Source organism: Muntiacus reevesi, chromosome 1 (genome assembly GCF_963930625.1).
Source record: "Muntiacus reevesi chromosome 1, mMunRee1.1, whole genome shotgun sequence".
NCBI lineage: Eukaryota > Metazoa > Chordata > Mammalia > Artiodactyla > Cervidae > Muntiacus > Muntiacus reevesi.
In genome coordinates this window covers 221,401,243-221,419,275 of record NC_089249.1, presented here as the reverse complement: position 1 = coordinate 221,419,275, position 18,033 = coordinate 221,401,243, and the positions used below count along the sequence as shown (strand labels likewise).

At 58.7% G+C, this 18,033-nt stretch overlaps 2 protein-coding genes across 3 annotated transcripts; one reads left to right on the top strand and one right to left on the bottom strand.

Moving 5' to 3' along the window:
* The first annotated feature begins 683 nt into the window (after positions 1-683).
* On the top strand, positions 684-10,063 carry PRSS57 (serine protease 57). The gene is given in 6 exon segments (XM_065918423.1): positions 684-4,914; positions 5,185-5,338; positions 6,219-6,363; positions 8,036-8,299; positions 9,631-9,771; positions 9,773-10,063. Coding segments are annotated over 6 exon segments (924 nt in total). The 5' UTR covers positions 684-4,835; the 3' UTR covers positions 9,914-10,063.
* Positions 10,064-10,807: 744 nt separating this feature from the next.
* On the bottom strand, positions 10,808-17,172 carry FSTL3 (follistatin like 3). 2 transcript variants are annotated; one of them, XM_065918420.1, is made up of 5 exons: positions 16,971-17,172; positions 15,435-15,620; positions 12,854-13,069; positions 12,066-12,293; positions 10,808-11,975 (listed from the first exon to the last, which is right to left on the bottom strand). In XM_065918420.1, the coding sequence occupies exons 1-5, from the start codon at positions 17,071-17,073 to the stop codon at positions 11,920-11,922; spliced, it is 789 nt and encodes a 262-aa protein (XP_065774492.1). In that variant the 5' UTR covers positions 17,074-17,172; the 3' UTR covers positions 10,808-11,919. The 2 variants fall into 2 exon arrangements, with proteins under 2 accessions (XP_065774492.1, XP_065774491.1); XM_065918419.1 differs by having other exon boundaries at positions 10,808-12,293.
* Between the last annotated feature and the right edge of the window lie 861 nt (positions 17,173-18,033).

Sequence of the window (18,033 nt, the reverse complement as noted above, 5' to 3'; positions counted from 1 at the left end):
AAACTTTATTTACGAAACAGGCATGCCCACCTCACGGCTCTCGCCATTACTGGACATCCTCTGGGCATCTGGACTTCAGCGGGTCTGACACTGGGCTCGGCATGGGCCCCAGTCACCACCCCTTCCCTGTTCCCGAGTCAGAGACCCACCCCTCCACGTCTCCCAGCCCAGACTCTAGCTCAGGCCCTGTGCCTCCTACTCCTCCCTCCTTTCATTGCCCTCTCCCCATCTCCCTGCCTCCTCTCTCCTCTCTACTCTCACCAGAGGGTCTGCCCCTACCTGCTCCACTCAAGCACCTTCTATAGCTTCCCAGTGCCCTGCAGACTGGCTCTCAAGGCCCAGCTGAGCCCTGGAAGCGCCCTTCCTTCCCCTGCCCCTGCCGCTCACCCCGCCGCTCACCCACTGGACCCTCCTCCAGGAGCCTCTTCCCACCTTCCCCGTGTTCTGGATCTCCTTCTTGCTCTAAAATCCTACTGTCCTCCCTCTGCTTCCTGCCGACTTCAGTCACTTTCCCTCCTGAATTCCGCCTCTGATGATGTCACTCACTGTGGTGTTTCCCGCCAGCTCTACGCCAGAGCAGGGGTCTGTGTCCTTCTTCTATGTCCCCTTCCCCCCACATCCGGTGCCTGCTCACAGCAGGCGCTCAGTAAACATTCGTGGAGTGAAGGACTGCATACCTCCTGCTGGCTCCTGTGATCCTCTCAGCAGGAGTGGTGGCAACAGCGTGCAGTCTACAGATGAGGGGCGCACAGGACACCCAGCCCCCTGCTGAGTTCTCGCCAACACCCTTAGAGATGCTCTCAGGTCATCTGTTCTCCAGAGGAGGAGACTGAGGCCCAGACAGCTGTGGGGGCAGCTCTAGGGACCCCAACAGCGACCCATCCTCCCCCTGCAGAAATCCTGGAGGCTGAAAAGGCAGACAAGGTGGAGAGAAGTGGTAAGGCTCTGCCTCCTGCTTCAGAGACCCGTCCATTGAACGGGATTGCTCAGGGCCCCCACGTGCCACCCACTGAGACCCACACATCCCTTTCTCTGTTCTCTACCAGGTCCTCAGATGGATGCAGGTCCAGGAGAAAGTCTGGGAAGTGCAATGGTGGCCGGCACAACCCCTCACTGGCCAGGGCTGCCATCCGCAGGGGAGTGACTGCCATACAAGATGTTGGTGGATTGGGCTGTTTATTCTTTAAAAAAAAAAAAAAAATGTTTATTTGGCTGCACTGGGTCTTAGTTGCGGCATGGGGGATCTAGTTCCCTGACCAGGGATTGAACCCAGGTCCCCCTGCATTGGGAGCACAGAGCCTCAGCCACTGGACCACCAGGGATGTCCCTGGGCTGTTCTTAAGGCAGCATCGCCCATTTTAAGTAATAAGAAGCAATCTCCTTGGAGTGTGAGTTAAAAGGGTTAAAAAAGTAAAGGGTAAGCATCACCAGCTGACCCCTGCATGGCCTGTGCCCCAGGCCAAGCACCAACCCCATCCACAGATGAAGAAATTGAGACACATGGAGGCCAAGTGGGGGTGGGTGGGGCCCCTGGGCTTCAACACTGTGTCTGGGGGTTCACTGGAAAGATTTTGAGTTTTTCTCAAGTTCTCAGGGGCTTTGACCAAGCGCCATTCCTCTCTTCACTGCTTGAACCTCTGCTACTAATTTGGGCTAAGGAAGGGCCTGTTCACTTATTGAGTACTGACTGCATGACCCACTCAGGGCAAGGTGATAGACACCGACTGCATGTGTGCCCTACTCAGTTGCTTAGCAACTGACTTTGAGCTAACCTCCTCAATATATAAAAAGCTCCAATAAATCAACAACAAGAGTAAGTGTTAATTAAGTAAAGGGAGTTTTCTCATCATTATCATCATCATCATCACAATTGTTGCTATGACTTAGAAAGCCACCAAATCCTCCATGCAAAGACCCTTCAAGTCTCAGAGTTCTGGTTTCAAGACCCTCTGCTGTGCAGCCCCAGACCAGCCAGGCTCCTCTCTCTGGGCCTTGGTTTAGGAAATGGAAACACTGAGCCCCACACAGGAGCTTCCTTAGGACTTCAACAAGCTTGGTTATTCGGATCCTTGAAGGACGGTTGCTGGTTTCACAACTCTCACCAGAAAAGAAGGAAATGTGCCAGGTTGTGGGCACCGTTGGGCCCTGGCAGAGACAACAGGAGCTGGTCTGAGGCTGCAACTCTGGCACATCGCTCCCTCGCTGTGCAACCTTGGTCAAAGCACTTGACCTTTCTGTGCCTCTGTCTTCCCCATCAGTAACATGGGGACAACAACAATACCAACAGCCTTGGGTTTCTCTAGGGCTGCATGAGTCCCACACACCCTGGGGCGTGTGGCTGGGGGACGTGACCGACATGGGAGCACAGCTCTGACAGGCCAATCCCAGGTCCCACAGTGGACAGGAGCCACTGAAGTCACCTAAGGAATAATCCCCTACCAGCTGCTTTGACCTCTGGGGAAGCACAGGGTCCAGCCTGGCCTAGACCCCGGAAACAACTTCCACGTGGACCCTGTTTCCCACTTTGCTCCGTGTTCAAGGCCTGATGGTTCCTGCAAGCTGCAGTCACATCACCACAAACTTAGTGGCCTAGAATCATGTGCCCAGGCTTCCCCGGTGGTCCACTGGTTAAGAATTCACCTTGCAATGCATGAGACACTGGTTTGACCCCTGCTCTGGGAAGATCCCACAAGCCATGGAGCAACTAAGCCCATGCACAACTACTGAGCCTGTGCTCTAGAGCCTGCTCAGCAACAAGAGAAGCCACCGCGATAAGAAGCCCCCACACTGCAACTGAAGAGTAGCCCCCACTCACCACAACAGGAGAAAGCCCACACAGCAATGAAGACCCAGCACAGCCAAAAATTAATAAATTAAAAAAAATCACATCTGCTTACCTGGTTGGTGAGCCTCGCTGAGATGAGATCCAGGTGCCTGCATGCCATGTTTCTTTCCAAACCAGCTGGTTCTACCCTCACCCTGCCACTTTTAAGGCTGTGCCTCATTTTCCTTGTCAGTACAATGGGTGATAACAATACAGCAAAGTAATTAACACAGGGGGCTGAGGCTGGCTAAATATAGCCCCACAACACCCCTGTCCTCATTTTGGGGCCTGTGGACATGTCACCTCATGGGGCAGAGGGGACTTTGCAAGTGAGATTAAGTTAAGGCCCCTGAGATGGGAAAAAGCTATGACAAACCTAGACAGCGTATTAAAAAGCAGAGACATCACTTTGCCGACAAAGATCTGTCTAGTCAAAGTTATGGTTTCTTCAGTAGTCATGTATGGAAGTGAGAGATGAACCATAAAGAAAGCTGAGCACCGAAGAATTGATGCTTTCAAACTGTGGAGTTGGAGAAGACTCTTGAGAGTCCCTTGTACAGCAAGGAGATCAAACCAGTCAATCCTAAAGGAAATCAACCCTGAATATCCATTAGAAGGGCTGATGCTGAAGCTGAAGCTCCAATACTTTGGCCACATGATTCAAATAGCTGACTCACTGGAAAAGTCCCTGATGCTGGGAAAGATTGAGGGCAGGAGGAGAAGGGGGCGACAGAGGATGAGATGGTTAGATAGCATCACTGACTCAATGGACATGAATCTGTGCAAACTCCAAGAGAGAGTGAAGGACAGAGGAGGCTGGCCTGCTGCAGTCTATCGGCTCGCAAAGAGTCAGACATGACAGAGCAACTGAAAGACAACAACCTGAGATGGGGACGACCCTGGACTCCCCAAGGGGCCCAGTGTCATCACAGGGTCCTTATAAAAGGGACAGGGGAGGATCAGAGGCAGAGAGACAGGAGATGATGCGCTTCTGGCTGTGACGATGGAGAGAGGAGCTGCAAGTCTGGGATGCGGCTCCTCTAGAAGCTGGAAAAGGGGGGAGCCAGTGCTCCCCAGGAGCCTCCAAAGGGACCAACCCTGCCCACACCTGGATTCAGCCCCGTGAGCCCATGTTGGAATTCTAACTTGCCTCCCAGACCTCTCATTGAGTCTCCACCTTAGTGGGGCCTCAGCAAAGCCTCCCCAGGGTGGCACAGGGTCTCTGACCTGTGTGTCCATAGGCTCACCAAGGCCCTGCCGCCCCCTCCCTGCTCTGAGGCCTCCTTGGCTCCCCAGTGCCCACAGGAGGAGACCCTGCCGCTTGGCCCCGCCTTCGAGGGCCTGAACTGACCTGATGAGCTCGGTGTTATCTGACCGCCAGGCCCTGTGCTTCCGTCGTGAGCCCAGATCAGGGGATCTACACCCTCAACTGGGAGAAACGTCAGCACTAAGGGTGTGGGGGCCTTTGTCACATTACGCTTCACCTCTAGCACCTACTAGAGGCTGGTATACAGTAGGTGCTCAATACATGCAGCAAAGGCAGCAGGAATCACAGGGCTTTCTGGGCCTGAGATTGCACATGGGGAGACTGAGGCCAGAGGCAGTAACCAGCAGGGCTGGGGCAGGACTGCCTCCACCTGGTCAGCTGGCCCCCAACCCAGAGGGGCGGCCGAGGCTGCAGCGCTTCTGGCTGCTTATCAGTTTCTGGTGAACCGGTTACTGGTTACTCGGTTTCTGGGCAAACAGCTACTCAGCCCACACAAGGGGCTTCTGGGGTCACATGGCCCTGGAGCCCTCACACCCCCTCCACTGCTGGTCTCCCGGGCAATTATGATTGTCATCAACAACCCCAATGCAGGAGAATCATTAGGTTTTCTAAAGCGCTGGCTCAGAACCGGCCGTTGCTGGTGGGGCCTCCGACCACAGGCCACAGCCCTGTTCTCCCTTTCCTGGACGTTGGGAGGGGTGCGGCCCACTGGGCTCTCCAGGGACATACCTGCCTGTGACAGCCATGGGGCTTGGGGTGGGGGACTGGGGCCGCCTGCTGCTGATGGTGACCACTGCTCTGATACTGCCCATGAGGCCCCCAGGTGAGGACCCCCAAGTACTCCACCCAAGCTTGCCAGAGGCCCTCAGGAACCCACCCAGAAAGCCCCCGCCCCCTGCACGGCTGCTCCTCTCGGGTCACAGCTTGGGGACGGGCAGGAGGCCCAGCCCGAGCCCCAGGTTTTAGGGAGTCCGGCCCCCTACTCCACAAACTCCAGGGTCTTCTCTTTCCATCTCTGTCTCTCCTGCCTCCCCCAGCCTGACCCCCACCCCATCCTGCCCCACCCCTGACAGGCCACCCACCCTGCCTGCAGGCTCCTGGGGAGCACAGATCATTGGGGGCCACGAGGTGACCCCCCACTCCCGGCCCTACATGGCATCTGTGAAGTTCCAGGGCCAGCACCACTGTGGGGGCTTCCTGCTGCGAGCCCGCTGGGTCGTGTCGGCTGCCCACTGCTTCAGCGGCCGGTAAGCCTGGGATAAGGGCATGTACTGGTGTGGGCAGGGGGGGTGGAGGGGGGCTTGTGCAGATGGGCCTCTCAACTGGGCAGGGGGAGTTAACAGAGAAAAAGGGGCAGAAGTAGGGAAGGACCGGCAGCCGTGACCATAAGCAGAGGTTACAACTGTTGCATTCATCCTGAGTGTGTGCTTGCAAGCATACTAAGTCGCTTCAGTCGTGTCTGACTCTTTGAGACTCCACGGATTATAGCCCACCAGGTTCCTCTGTCCATGGGATTCTCCAGGCAGAAATACTGGAGTGGGTTGCCATGCCCTTCTCCCAGGGGATCATCCCAACCCAGTGATCGAATCATAGTTTCCTGCATTGGCAGGCGGGTTCTTTACCACTAGCGCCACCTGGGAAGCCCTCATTCTGAGTATATTGATACAATAATTACTAACATTAATATTGAAATTATTGGAGGCAATGCTACAATCCAGATGGGAATTAGAATAAATATAATGAGTGTTATATTCATTTGAAGTATACTGTTATAATAAGTATTCAAATCAATAGTGCAGCAGGACTCCCCTGGTGATCCAGCAGTTAGGACTCCACACTTTCACTGCAGGGGCCGTGGGTTTGATCCCTGGTCGGGGAACTAAGATGCCACATGTCATGTGGAGTGGTCAAAAAAAAAAAAAAAAATATATATATATATATATATATTGCAGTGATTGGAGTTAATACCATAATTGAGGTGGGAGGGTGATCAACTCAACGTTTATCATCACAGGCTGGCAGGAGGATGGCATGGGCTTACTCCCCAGGAGGGGAGAGACTGAGCCTGTGTGAGGCAGGGCCCTCACTTCAGCCTTGCTCACATTCCCCACCCATTCTCCCCAACAGAGACCCCGGGACAGGCCTGGTAGTGCTGGGGGCCCATGCCCTGCGCACTGTGGAGGCCACACAGCAGGTGTTCAGCATCTCCGCTGTCATCACGCACCCGGACTACCAGCCCACCACGCACAACAGTGACATCTGTCTGCTGCAGGTGACCCATTGCCTGGGGATGGGGCCCTCAGTGCAGGTCTGACCTGTCCCTACCCCTCCCCTTACTATGGCCTGACTTGTTTAAAAACAGCTGCTAGGTGCCTGTGAGCACCCGTGAGTCAAGTCACTCCCTCCGCTGCCTTCTGGAACACCCACACCGCCCGCTTGGCCTGCTGCTCGCTGAGCGGTCAGCACCCCAACAGACTCTGACCCCGGAGCCTTTGCACTGGCTGTGGCCCTGCCCGGCCCATGTTCCCCAGACTCCGTGTGACTTTCAGGTCTTTGCTCAGTTGTCCCCTTCTCGGGCAGCCTCCCTTAATGAGCTCCAGTTCTCAGCTGCCCCTGGCTCCCCCCTTCTCACCCCATACCCTCTCCTGTGTCCAGCACCGCCCGCACCTTCTGGAAGCACCTGTACCACTGGTTCCACCTTCGCCCTCGAGGGCGGGGATTTTTATCTCATTTGTGGTGAGTTATGGTACACAGCAGATGCTCAACATTCATGCTGAAAGAGGGAAACAGTGAGACTGTGGGGTCATCAAAGACCCTGATCCCTGCCCCCTCAGGCCCTCCAGGGGGTTTCCTCCCTTCCTGCTCATGTGCCTCTATTTGGACCTCACATGATCCTTCCTGCTTGGGGAACCACCCTTCCCACAGCCCCCACCTGGGGGGCCCCAAATTCAACCCCAGGCACTCCGGGGCTGCCATTTAAAGGGAGAATATCCCCAAACTGCCCTTGAAATGTGGTGAAAATCAAACAGAGGGGACCCTCAACACAACAAAAATGAAACCCTGGGAACACGAGGGTCTAGGGTGTGGGGTTTTCTTGGCAAAACGTAATGTGGGCAGCCAGTGTTGGCAGCCAAAGCTGGCGTGTGAATTCTGCCTCTCTGTGAAACCCCATAGCCTGGAACCCCTGCTCTGGTTCACCTAGCCTACTGTGCAGATGGGGAAACTGAGGCCAGGGGTGATCAGGGGTGCACCCAAGGTCAGGGAGCGAACACCCAAACCAGGGGTCCAAGTCCTTCATTCCATAGCTGCTGATTGAGTGCCATCTGTGTGCCAGGCAACCGGGACACAGCCATGAACACACAACTCTGGCCTGGCTCCCTCTGAACTCCCAGTCTAGGTGGGAGTTGGCACCTAGGTGCCAACTAGGTGGCAGCTGAGTAAATCAGCCTTGACAGGAGCACATGGGAGCCCAGAGGAGGCACCTGTCCTAGACTGGCAGTCTGGGAGGACTTCCTGGAAGTGGTGTCTAAGCTGACTCCTAAAAGCTGGATAGGAAAGGTACCCCCAGCAGGGGGTGCAGTGTTACAGTGTGAGCAAGTGTGCAGGTGGGTGGAGGGAAGGGCCAACTGATGGACCAAGAGGTTTTTTATCCCTGTGTCCTAAGGGCAACAGGCACTGGAGGAGAGCTCAGAGCAGGGAAGGAAATGCTGGTTAGCAGGACCCCTGGGCAGCTGCAGAGCAAGACTGGAGGCATGGAGGCTGGTGGGGTCTGATGAGCAGGGGCCCAAGGTGGCAGAAGCAGCCGGGCCCTCTGTCAGCCTAACAATAGCTGCTACTGACTTCTCTCCACAAGGACAGGAAGAGACGAGGAAAGGTAGACGGGCAGGGGTGGCAGGGGGCGGCTGCAGGCAGGCCTAACTTCCCCACACCTTCCGCCCCTGCAGCTGAATAGCTCTGCCACCCTGGGTCCTGCAGTGGGACTACTGGGGCTGCCACGGAGGGGCGCCAGGCCTCCCCGGGCCGGGACGCGCTGCAAGGTGGTCGGCTGGGGCTCCGTGTCCGACTTTGAGGAACTGCCGCCCGGGCTGATGGAAGCCGAGGTACGCGTGCTGGGGCTGGATGCCTGCAACAGTTCCTGGAAGGGGCAGCTGAGTCCTGCCATGCTCTGCACCCACAGTGGGGACCGCCGGCGACGTGGCTTCTGCTCGGTGAGATGTTCACTCTCAGTCCCGCCTGCTTGCCGTGTGGGGAAACTGAGGCCCTCAGAGAGGTCAGAGCTTGTCAGAGAGCCTTGGCAACTAAGTCCCAGCTCACCTTTGACCAGTTGGTGAGGTCTGGGAGGGGGAGGGAGCCCCCAGGCCCCCAGGGTCACAGGGCTGCCATGTATGGCTGCACAGGTTGTGCACCGCACAAAGGACTACAGGTTTGTGTCTTTAAAAGCAGTGTCCAGATCTCAAGGAAGATGCTTCTGCTCCTAAGTCTTTGTATGGATTAATGGCAAACCTGGCTCTGATGCCCAGGGAGAAACACAGCCTGGATTGGGAGCAGGGGAGTGTCTCTTTTTCTAACCAAGAGAATGCGTGGTTCAGATTCTAGAGCCCAACTGCCTGGGTCCACATCCAGACTGAGCCACTTCCTACACATGTGGTCTTGGAAAAGTCATCTCACTTCTCAGGACCTCACTTTCTCCATCTGTAAAATGGTCACACCAATAGGACATATTTCTTTGGGTCAGAGCTGATTCCAGGTGAAAATTAGGGTGATAAGTCTGGGGAGAGGAGGAAGTAGGGGTTTTAGGGTGAGTATTCAGGAAGGCCCCTCTGAGGACAGTACTTTTGAGACTTGGAGGAGCCTTGAGAATATCTGAGGGGAGACATGCCAGGCAGAGACCATCGCACAGGTTGTACATTGCACAAGGAGCTGTAGACGTGTGTGGTATACAAGGGGTGTCCAGCAGGGGGCAGTAATGGGTCTCAAGGATATGCAAAAGCCTAAAGGTTGGAGTTTGGGCTTCCCAGGTGGCACTTGTGGTAAAGAACTCCCCAGTCAATGCAGGAGATGTCAGAGACGTGGCTTCGATCCCTGGGTCAGGAAAATTCCCTGGAGGAGGGCACAGCAACCCACTTCAGTATTCTTTCCTGGAGAATCTCATGGACAGAGGAGCTTGGAGAGCTATAGTCCATAGGGTCGCAAAGACTTGGACACAACTGAAACAACTTAGCACGCAGAGGTGGGAGCTCGGTTTGCTGCAGGAACAGCTGGTATGTCTGGCTGGAACCAAGTGAGCTGGGGGAGAGGAGGGCAGACAAGCGGTGGGGGCTGGCTCCTCCAGGCCCTAAAGGCTGAGATGACGTGGTTAGTCTTTGCTCTAAGAGCACTGGGGAGCCATGGTCCCGGCCCAGGCTCTGGGGAGTGTCCATGGGACATAAAAGGGTTTTGAGGTAGAGAAGGTCCAGATTAGATCTACACACATTAGCTCCTTTAAGGAAAGTGAGGTCCAGCAAGAGACCCCTGACCTCACCTTTGCCTCCACCCCCAGGCGGACTCTGGAGGACCCCTGGTATGCAGAAATCGGGCCTATGGCCTCGTCTCCTTCTCTGGTCTCTGGTGCGGGGATCCCAAGACGCCCGACGTGTACACACAGGTGTCCACCTTCGTGACTTGGATCTGGGATGTGATTTGGCATGGCCCCCAGCCCAGGATCACTGGGGGTCAGCAGGCGTTGTCTGAACCACAGCAGCACCGGGTACACCACCGAGATGGCAAACGATACAAATAGCTCCGACCTGGAAAACTCTGAGGCTGGAGCAGAGGGTCCATGAGCCCCTAAACCCCAAGAAGCCTGGTGTCAGGGTGGGTAGGGGGCGTCAGTTCCCAACAAAAGGGCAAAATAACAATAAAGTGTTAACTGACTCACAGATATGATGGTCTGTCCCCAAGGCCCACCCACATGCCCTTCAGCTTCTCCTTGGCCTCCAAGTGGTCAAGGGTCCAGCTCCGCCATCCCCTCCCTGAGGGACCCTGAGCCACAGGACCCTGAGCCATGGACTCCTCACCATCCTCCCTCCCCCTCCCCATGCTGACCCCTCTGGAGTTTCCCATCCCTGCCTCACAGCCCAGGCTGGGGACAGTCTCCTGGCCTCCTCGGCCCCTGCCTAGAACGCCATTCCTCTGCCCTCCAGCCAGACCCCTTCACAGATGGGGAAACCAAGGCTGGGAGAGAGTGGGGTCTCAGGTTCACCTAACTCCGTGTGAAGCCTGATCCTTGAAAAGCACTTCAGGCAAATGGTGCCGAGCTGGTGGCAAGGCTGGGTGAGCCCCAGCCAGTGCTTTTCACTAATCATGTCAGTGTCATTAGGGCACCTCCAACCCTTCCAGGCCAGACCACCACTTCTAGACCCTAAACCAAGTGGCCTCTTGGGGCTTCCCTAAGTCATCCAGACCCCGTTCCTTTCCTCCCCTACCCCATAAAGGCCAAGACTCTCCCACCCAACCCCATGCCACCTGTCTCAGTTCTATGCCTGCTACTGCCCACAACTAAAGCTGGATGCTGAGGCCCAGAAGTAGGCAGCACCTGCCCCAAAGACATGCACTTGTGTCTCTCCTGGATGCTTCCAGAAACCCCCACAGCACCCTAGGCTGGTAATCCCCTCCCAAAGTGGAGGGACACAAAGGTTCAAAGAGAGGGGAGCAAACCAAGGTCTGAACACCCACAGTGGCTTTTTCAGTGTTTATTTCTTTGGCAGGCGAGGCAGGACCCCAGGGCGGGGGAGATTGCCCTGTTGGTGGGCTCAGGTGAACCCATTACTAAAGGGCACTTTTCTGGGTGTCACAGGTAAGGCACTTCCTGGAGGCAGGGAAGGACATGGATGAGCACCACTGCCTTGGGGAGCTGTGCTCCTGCCCCACTGGATGCCCCTCCCCCTCTGGGTCTGCACCTCTGGTCTACAGATGGGCATGGGGAGGTGACACAGAGCAACAGTTCAGGTGGCAGGAGGAAACCCAGCTGGCAGGCAAGGAGGGTTCAGCTAGGAACTGGGCCTAGAGGCATGGCCAGGGTAAGATATAGGGAACGCCACCTGTGGATGGGGTAGCAGGCACGGGGGTGCCCCTCAGACACATGGCTCCAGGATGCCAGGTGTACAGTGGGTCTTGGCATATACGCCCCACCCTGGGCCAGTGGGTGAGCAGGGCCTCGCAGGCCTCACCGGGTCCCTCCCACCCTACGTGGTGCCTGCTTTGTTCTAGCAGATGCCTCTCCACACCCAAGGCCTGGGTCAGGAGGCACAGATGGCACCCCCCCACCCCCCAGGGACCTGCTGGGAAATGGGTGAGGCAGGGGGAAGGTAAGTCCCTTGGTCACCCTGGGGCTGGTGGTGGACAGTGGTTGCTTCCTTGATCTGTCTGCGGTCTGGGCATGTTCTGAAGCTCATCTATTCACACCCAGGCTGTGAACCCCCTTCACCCCCTGGTCTCTGTTCTAGAAGGCCAGGGTACCTCCTTATTAATTGCTGGCAGGAAATCCCCAGACCTCTTGGGTGGCAGCGACAATTAACAGAGTGATCCCCGAGGGAGCATAAGTTTGAGGTCCTCCTGGGCAATAGGGTACCTGGGGTGGGGACTGCGGGGGCTGGGCGCCCACCCACCAGGCCTGCTCCCAGGCTTCTTTTCCCCAGTCCTTCCAAGATATCGTCGAGGGGCACCAGGGCTCCCACAGTGGTCCCTGTCCAGGTTCTGGGGAGTGTCCATTGGACATAAATAGACTCTGCTGTGGCAATAAATAAAATGGGGAAGCCTTGAACGCCAGGCCCAGGCCGGTCCCGCAGGCTCACACAAAGTTCTCCTCCTCCTCCTCGGACTCAGGATCTAAGGGCTCGGGGGTGCCTGTAGAGTGGGAGGGACCAAAAGAGAAATGCGGGCGCGGAGAGGGGCTGGGGGCTAGACCCCGCCGCTGCTCCCCACCGCGTGCCGCACCTGCACAGCTGCCCGGGTGGCGCACGCCGATGGAGCGGCCCAGGAAGCAGGTGGCCTGACGGAGATGGCAGGAGGACAGGTAGGTGACGTTGTTGTTGCCACAGAGTTCCTGGCCGGGGCTGGATGGTGCGGGGCAGGGCGCCGCGCGACACACCACGCAGTGCGCGCTGCCAGTCTGGTCCACCACACACGACTGTGGCCGCAAGCAAACCACGTGGGCACAAGATTCTGTAGGTGGGGCGTGGGGACGGGTAAAGAGCGCTACTCCGGACAGGGCGGGGCCTTCAGGCCCCTCCCCCTCGCTGCACCAAAAGCCACACCCCTTCAAATGCCCCGCTCATTCACTGGTCCCACCTTTAGACCCGCCCCTTGTTGCACTGAAGTCACACCCCTTCCACGAACCACGCCAGGCCCCGGATCTACCCTCACTCTCTCCCCACTTTGCACCAATAAGCTCCTCTGACTCACATACTCGTATTTATCACCCCATAGGGGCCCCAGAAGCCCCCTTTCCAAACTTGCACCCTACTCGTCCCCATTCCCGATCCCACAAAAGACCTGATCTTGTGATACTCTCTTGGGACTATAGGCCCTGCCCACGAACTCATACCTATGCCCCGCCCACCATGGGCCGCGCCCAAATCCACGAGACCTATAATAAGCACCCGGGATTGTAGACCCCGCCCCTTCCTGCCAGTGACCCACCCCCACGCGCTGCGGTAGCGGCCTCTAACAGGATGCTCAGGCCCGGTGGCCCCGCCCCTCCCCGAGGGTACGCCCCAACGTACTGCGGCAGCGACCCCGGTACATCACGCGCAGGTCCGGGTGGCCGCGACAGCGCGCGGCGCGCAGCTCGCACTCGTCGCGGTAGGTGGCGCCGTCAGAACCGCAGACCTGCAGGCGCGCCGGGAGCCCGGTGCAATCGGGCGCGCACTCGCAGCGCGGACGGCCCCCCAGCATGCGGCAGGCCTTGCCGGGGCCGCACTCCACGCCCTCGCACGAATCTGTGGACAGAGGACACGCACGCGTGGGCTGCGGCGCGTGGCCGAGGCCGGAGGTCCTCCGAGGCCCAGCGCCCTCGCTCCCTGTTCCGACGGATAAAGGCCGGACCGAAGTGAGGGGCGGTCCGAAGAAGGGGCCCACGGAGGAGGGAACTGATTTGGGGTCTGGGGGAGTTTCAGCCACTCCGGGGTGGACTAGGACTCGACGCTTTTCGTGGGACGGGCCTCTGTCGGGGTGCAGGGCTCAGTGTGGGCGGAAGCGAGGGGTCTCTGCCGGGAATCTGGGGGTCTGGGAGGAACAGGCTTCACCCCCAGTCCGGCTTTCGGTCTGCAGCTGGGCCACCCGCTCGGGCTGACGTCTGTTCCCTGATTTACGCGCGTTTCTGGGAAGGCTGGCGGGGGACCGGCTGCGTCAGCCCGGGGGGCTCCACCCCGTCCAGGCGCGGGGCTGAGGAGGATGGGCAGCGTCTGTTCCTCCCGCCTGCCAGGACCTCCCCTGAGGAGGCGTCGGGGAGGGCGGGGCGTTGGCCTGGTCTGTGGTTCATTTCCTGAGGAGGGGGCCTCACACAGCTCGAGCCCTCCAAACAGGGGTTACCGCCCTCCGCAGCCCCATTTGTCAGGTAGGGAAATAAATCTCTCTCTGGCGTCCTCGCCCCGACTCCGGCCCCACGAAAGGCTGCCTTTAGCCTCCTAGGCCCAGTACAGCCTCCCACCTGCCCCCACAAGGCGGTGCCCTTTTGTCATCATTTTACCAAAGGGGCCTCCCAGGTGGCGCTAGTGGTAAAGAAACTGCCTGCCAACGCTGGAGACAGAGGAGATGCAGGTTTGATCCCTGGGTCGGGAAGATCCCTTGGAGTAGGAAATGGCCATCCACTCCAGTGTTCTTGCCTGGAGAATCCCACGGACAGAGGAGCTTGGCAGGCTACAGACCACAAGGCCACACAGTCCGACATAATTGAGCAACTGAGCAAATATATATATATATACACACCAAAGGGGGAAACTGAGGCCCCGTCACAGCTGTGAGTTGAGGAGAGCCAAGGCACCTAGGTGTGAGAACTCCAGGCCAGATCAAATGGACCCCTAGCTCCATGGTTTGTGGGTCTGGGTCTGTCTCTGAGCTGGAGTTGACGTTTCGGCCTCAGTTGCCGTGAGTGTAACAGTGGGGCTGATTAGGAACTCCACCCTACAGGGTGAGCATACAGTGATGGAAGCTCCTTTAGAGGCCAGCCAGAGCCCCTTATGTCTCCCTGCCAGGGCATGTGGACTGCACCTGGGTGCCTCCCATGCTGCCCGCCCACACGCACATCTGGAAACGCTCCCCGGGGTGGCTTCACGCACGCTAGAACACAAGTGGCAGGGCTGAGTTCCTGTCGCCAGGGCCAGATGAGGTGGGGGGAGGGCATCCTGGTCCATGTCAGGCCCGGGCCAGGCACTTTTTGAAGTCTGTCCTCCTCCCAAAACCCAGAGGGGCTTCTGGAGGGAGCCAGGGCACATGGCAGTTGAATTCAGGACCACCCAGCCAGGCTGATCTGGTATTAATCACATCCCAGCCGGCCAGCCAGGCTCCTCGGCTTGGCCTGCAGGTCTGGAGCCCTCAGCTCCAGCTTCCATCCGGCACCCCTGTCCTGACTCCACCCACCCGGGTCTGATCCCAGGCCATGGTCTCTGCTCATGCTCCCCCCTCCCCACCCACCCCACCATGGTCTCTCCAGCTGGCAAACTCCTAATCATCCAACAACAGCCTGGTTTCCAGAGCCCACCTCCTTCAAGTCATGTCCCCATGCGCTCTCTGGGTCCTTGCAGATTCAGTCTTGCACAGGGGGCTGAGAGGGTCTCCAGCGAGACTATGTCTTGACTTATTTATTCATTCATTGTGCCTTAAAAGACCTCCTAGTCTGATGGAGGAGGCGGCATTTAACAGAACACAGTCCAGAAGGCAAATGCTTGTTAAACATACAGCTGTGGCCCTAACCACAGACCCTGGGATCTGCGAGGTTAAGGGCAGATGAGTGTTTGGGAACACTGAGTGTGGGGTCACAAACCCTAACAGCCAGTCAGGGAGAACCCACCTTTCTAGGAGCTAGGTGTGCCTGTCTATCCAACATGTGGTGTGAAGGTGGGCAAGGCCGCCCAGGCAGAGGGCTCCTCCCTAGTGAGACCCTAGAGGCTGGAAACCGAACTGGGGAATCCTCTCTGCAGGACGCTGAGGCCTGAGAGCACGAAGGCCCCCAAACCCTCTCTGTGTCTGGGATCCGCTTGCCAGCAGCTTCAACCTCCTGTATGCCCCCAAGACAGGAAGCTCACTCTTGCCTGTGCCTCCTCTGACCAAGAGCCCATGGCCTTCTGCTGACGCACAGGGTCTCACCTTTGCAGGGGAGGCAGTGGACGAGGCCTAGGAAGCCCAGGAGGCTGATCTTGTTCCCCGGGTGGGTGAAGTTGGACCAGGCAGTGTCGATGTTGCCAGAGGCACAGCACTCAGCCTGGCTCACATCCGTCTTCAGCACCAGGCTGCAGGTGGCCTCTCGGCCCTGCTGGAGCCAGCAGACACCACCTGCGGACAGAGGGGCAGTTCCTGCAGGGCCAGAGATGCCCCCAGGTGCTCCTACCCACACCCAAGCCTTGGCCTGCCAGCCAGCTGCTGGCCCATGGGGATGCATACAGTTGGTGCTCAGTAACTGCAAAGGGGATGATCCACCTCCCACCTGGGAGGGTGGGATAGAGAACCACACAGGTGTCCCGGCTCCAGCTGCAGATTCTTCTGGGATCCTTCCTCTCTGGGCTCCGGCCCCCACACGGCTCTACTGCCAACCCCCTCCCCTCCAGGCAAGCTCTCCCCATGGCTCCAGGCCCCCAGCCCAGGCCTGGCATCCTGCCTGACCAGTCAAACACCCGGAGCTGGACGTGTCAGGGTCAGTGGGCCCTAGAGCCGCCACTCCCGCCTCTGCCCTCTGTCTAGACAGCGCCCGAGGGCACGCGGAGCCCCCTCGCCCGGCAGCCCCCCCTCGCCTGGCCCGCCTCTTACTCACTCCAACTTGGGAACATTCCCCTTGCATGAGCTCACTGTCTCCCCGGGGACGCGGCCTTCGGGGAGGGGGCTTGGCTCTCCCCTCAGTGCAGGGTTGGGGTGGGGCTGCAGGGTGGGGTTGGGGGGGGCAGATGGCCCTTAGTTTCTGCACCGTTAAGTGGGGGCAGGAGTGGCCAGGGCCCCCATCCCAGGGAGCTCCCAGGCACTGTGCTGAGCTCCGAGGGACCAGCTCAGTTCGGGGAGCTCGGCATCTTTGCTCCCCTTATAAAAGGGGAAACTGAGGCCCAGAGTGGGGTGTGACTTCCCTGACGTCTCCACAACTGGCAGGTATGAGATTCTAACAAGTCTGCCTGCGCCAGACCCAGGGAAGATCTGCGACCCTGGCTGCGGATCCTGAGTCCAACCACCCAGCCCTGTCTCTCTGGGACACTGGGACCTGGAAAGTCCAGCTTCATATCTGCTTTGCCCCGTACAAGCTGTCTGACCCTGTGCCTCAGTTTCCCCATCTGGAAACCGGGCATAAGAGCGCTCACACTGTAGGGCTGCTGTGTGGATTCCAGGAGGGAGGCGGCAGACCCTGAACACTCAGTAACTGTCAGCAACCCTGGGGACTAGTTCTTGATAATAAATTGTGAGGAGTCACATCTGCTCGCCTGACCTCCTGGTGACCCTCCTTTAGGTCTTTTAGGGCTGGGGGAGGGGAGCCCCAAGCATTCCCGCATTCAACCTGCAGCGGCCACGGGTCACCACGGGTCACTGCTCTCTGCCCCCAGCTGCCACTGCCGCTGCGACCCCCGACCTGTCCCCCGGCCCGCATTCCCGGCGGGCCCACGTGGGTGGCCCGTCCCGCCCGCCCCTTCCGGCCGCCCCACTCACCGGGCGCGGGGTCCCCCGACCCCACGGAGCCCACGAAGCCCACGGCCCACGCCAGGGCCCCCCAGGGCAGCGGCCACAGTGGCCCTGGCGCCCGGGGACGCATGGCGAACGCAGACACGGCGGCGACCCCCGCGTCGGACGCGCGGGCGGCTGGCGGGCGGGCGGCAGGGAAGGCGGCGGCGGCACCACTTCCAGCGCGCGGTCGGCGCGCCCTATAAAGGTCCCGCGGGCTGCGGGCGGGGCGGGGCGGGCCGGCCGGGGCGGGGCGCGGGGACGGCGGGGCTCGGGGCAGTGTCGCGCGCGATGTGGGCGGCAGCCGGTGGGGGGCGGGGGGCCCCACCGGGAGCCGGGCCCGTGGCTTCGAGTTCAAGGTGTCGCCGTGCGTTTGGGGGGTGGGGGGGGGCGGTTGGCCAGTGAGCCACGAAGAGTGCATCTGCGGAGCCTTGCGCATCGTGGTCTGCATGTGATGGCTGGCGCGGCCCCAGTGTGCTCTGGGCTCCTAGCCTGACCTCCCCGTCCCCTCCCACACACCCAGGGACCTCAGCCCCAGCCACTCCCTAATCCAACCCTCCAGGCCATCCGTCTGGCCACCTAGACCCTGGAGCCGGTGGGCACAGCTGGGTATAAGCACGTGGGGGGAGGGGCTGTGGAGAGGAGACAGACAGATGCAGACACACCCTTGGTCCCAACAACATGCCAACAGCAATAATCATACCGCACATCTTAGAGTGCCTACTGTGTGCCTGGCCTTTGCCCCCCTCCTACCCTGAGCCTGCAACAACCCCTCAGGTGGCCTGAACAACCTGCCTGCTCCTCTCCTCCAAGGGTCAGTGCTCTCTGTCCTTTACCACCTGGAATCCTGGTTTCCCAAAATGTGCAATGGGTTGGGAAGCACGCAGACCCCTGGGACCTCAGGGCAGCAGGATGCTTTTCCTACTCTGGGCAGATCCCTTCAGTCTTCGGGGCCCCAGAAAATTGTCAGGGCACCTCCAAATCTCATGGACCCTATACAGCCCCTCTACACAGTTTGTGTTTTTGGGGAATAATTAGTGACAGTCTCCTG

Coding starts and splice junctions, on each gene's coding strand:
- FSTL3 (XM_065918419.1), bottom strand. CDS start 17,073: ATGCGTCCCCGGGCGCCAGGGCCACTGTGGCCGCTGCCCTGGGGGGCC. Junction 13,070..15,434: donor CCACTGCCTCCCCTGCAAAG/GTGAGACCCTGT, acceptor CTCTGTCCACAG/ATTCGTGCGAGGGCGTGGAG. Junction 12,294..12,853: donor GTACCGGGGTCGCTGCCGCA/GTACGTTGGGGC, acceptor CCCCACCTACAG/AATCTTGTGCCCACGTGGTT.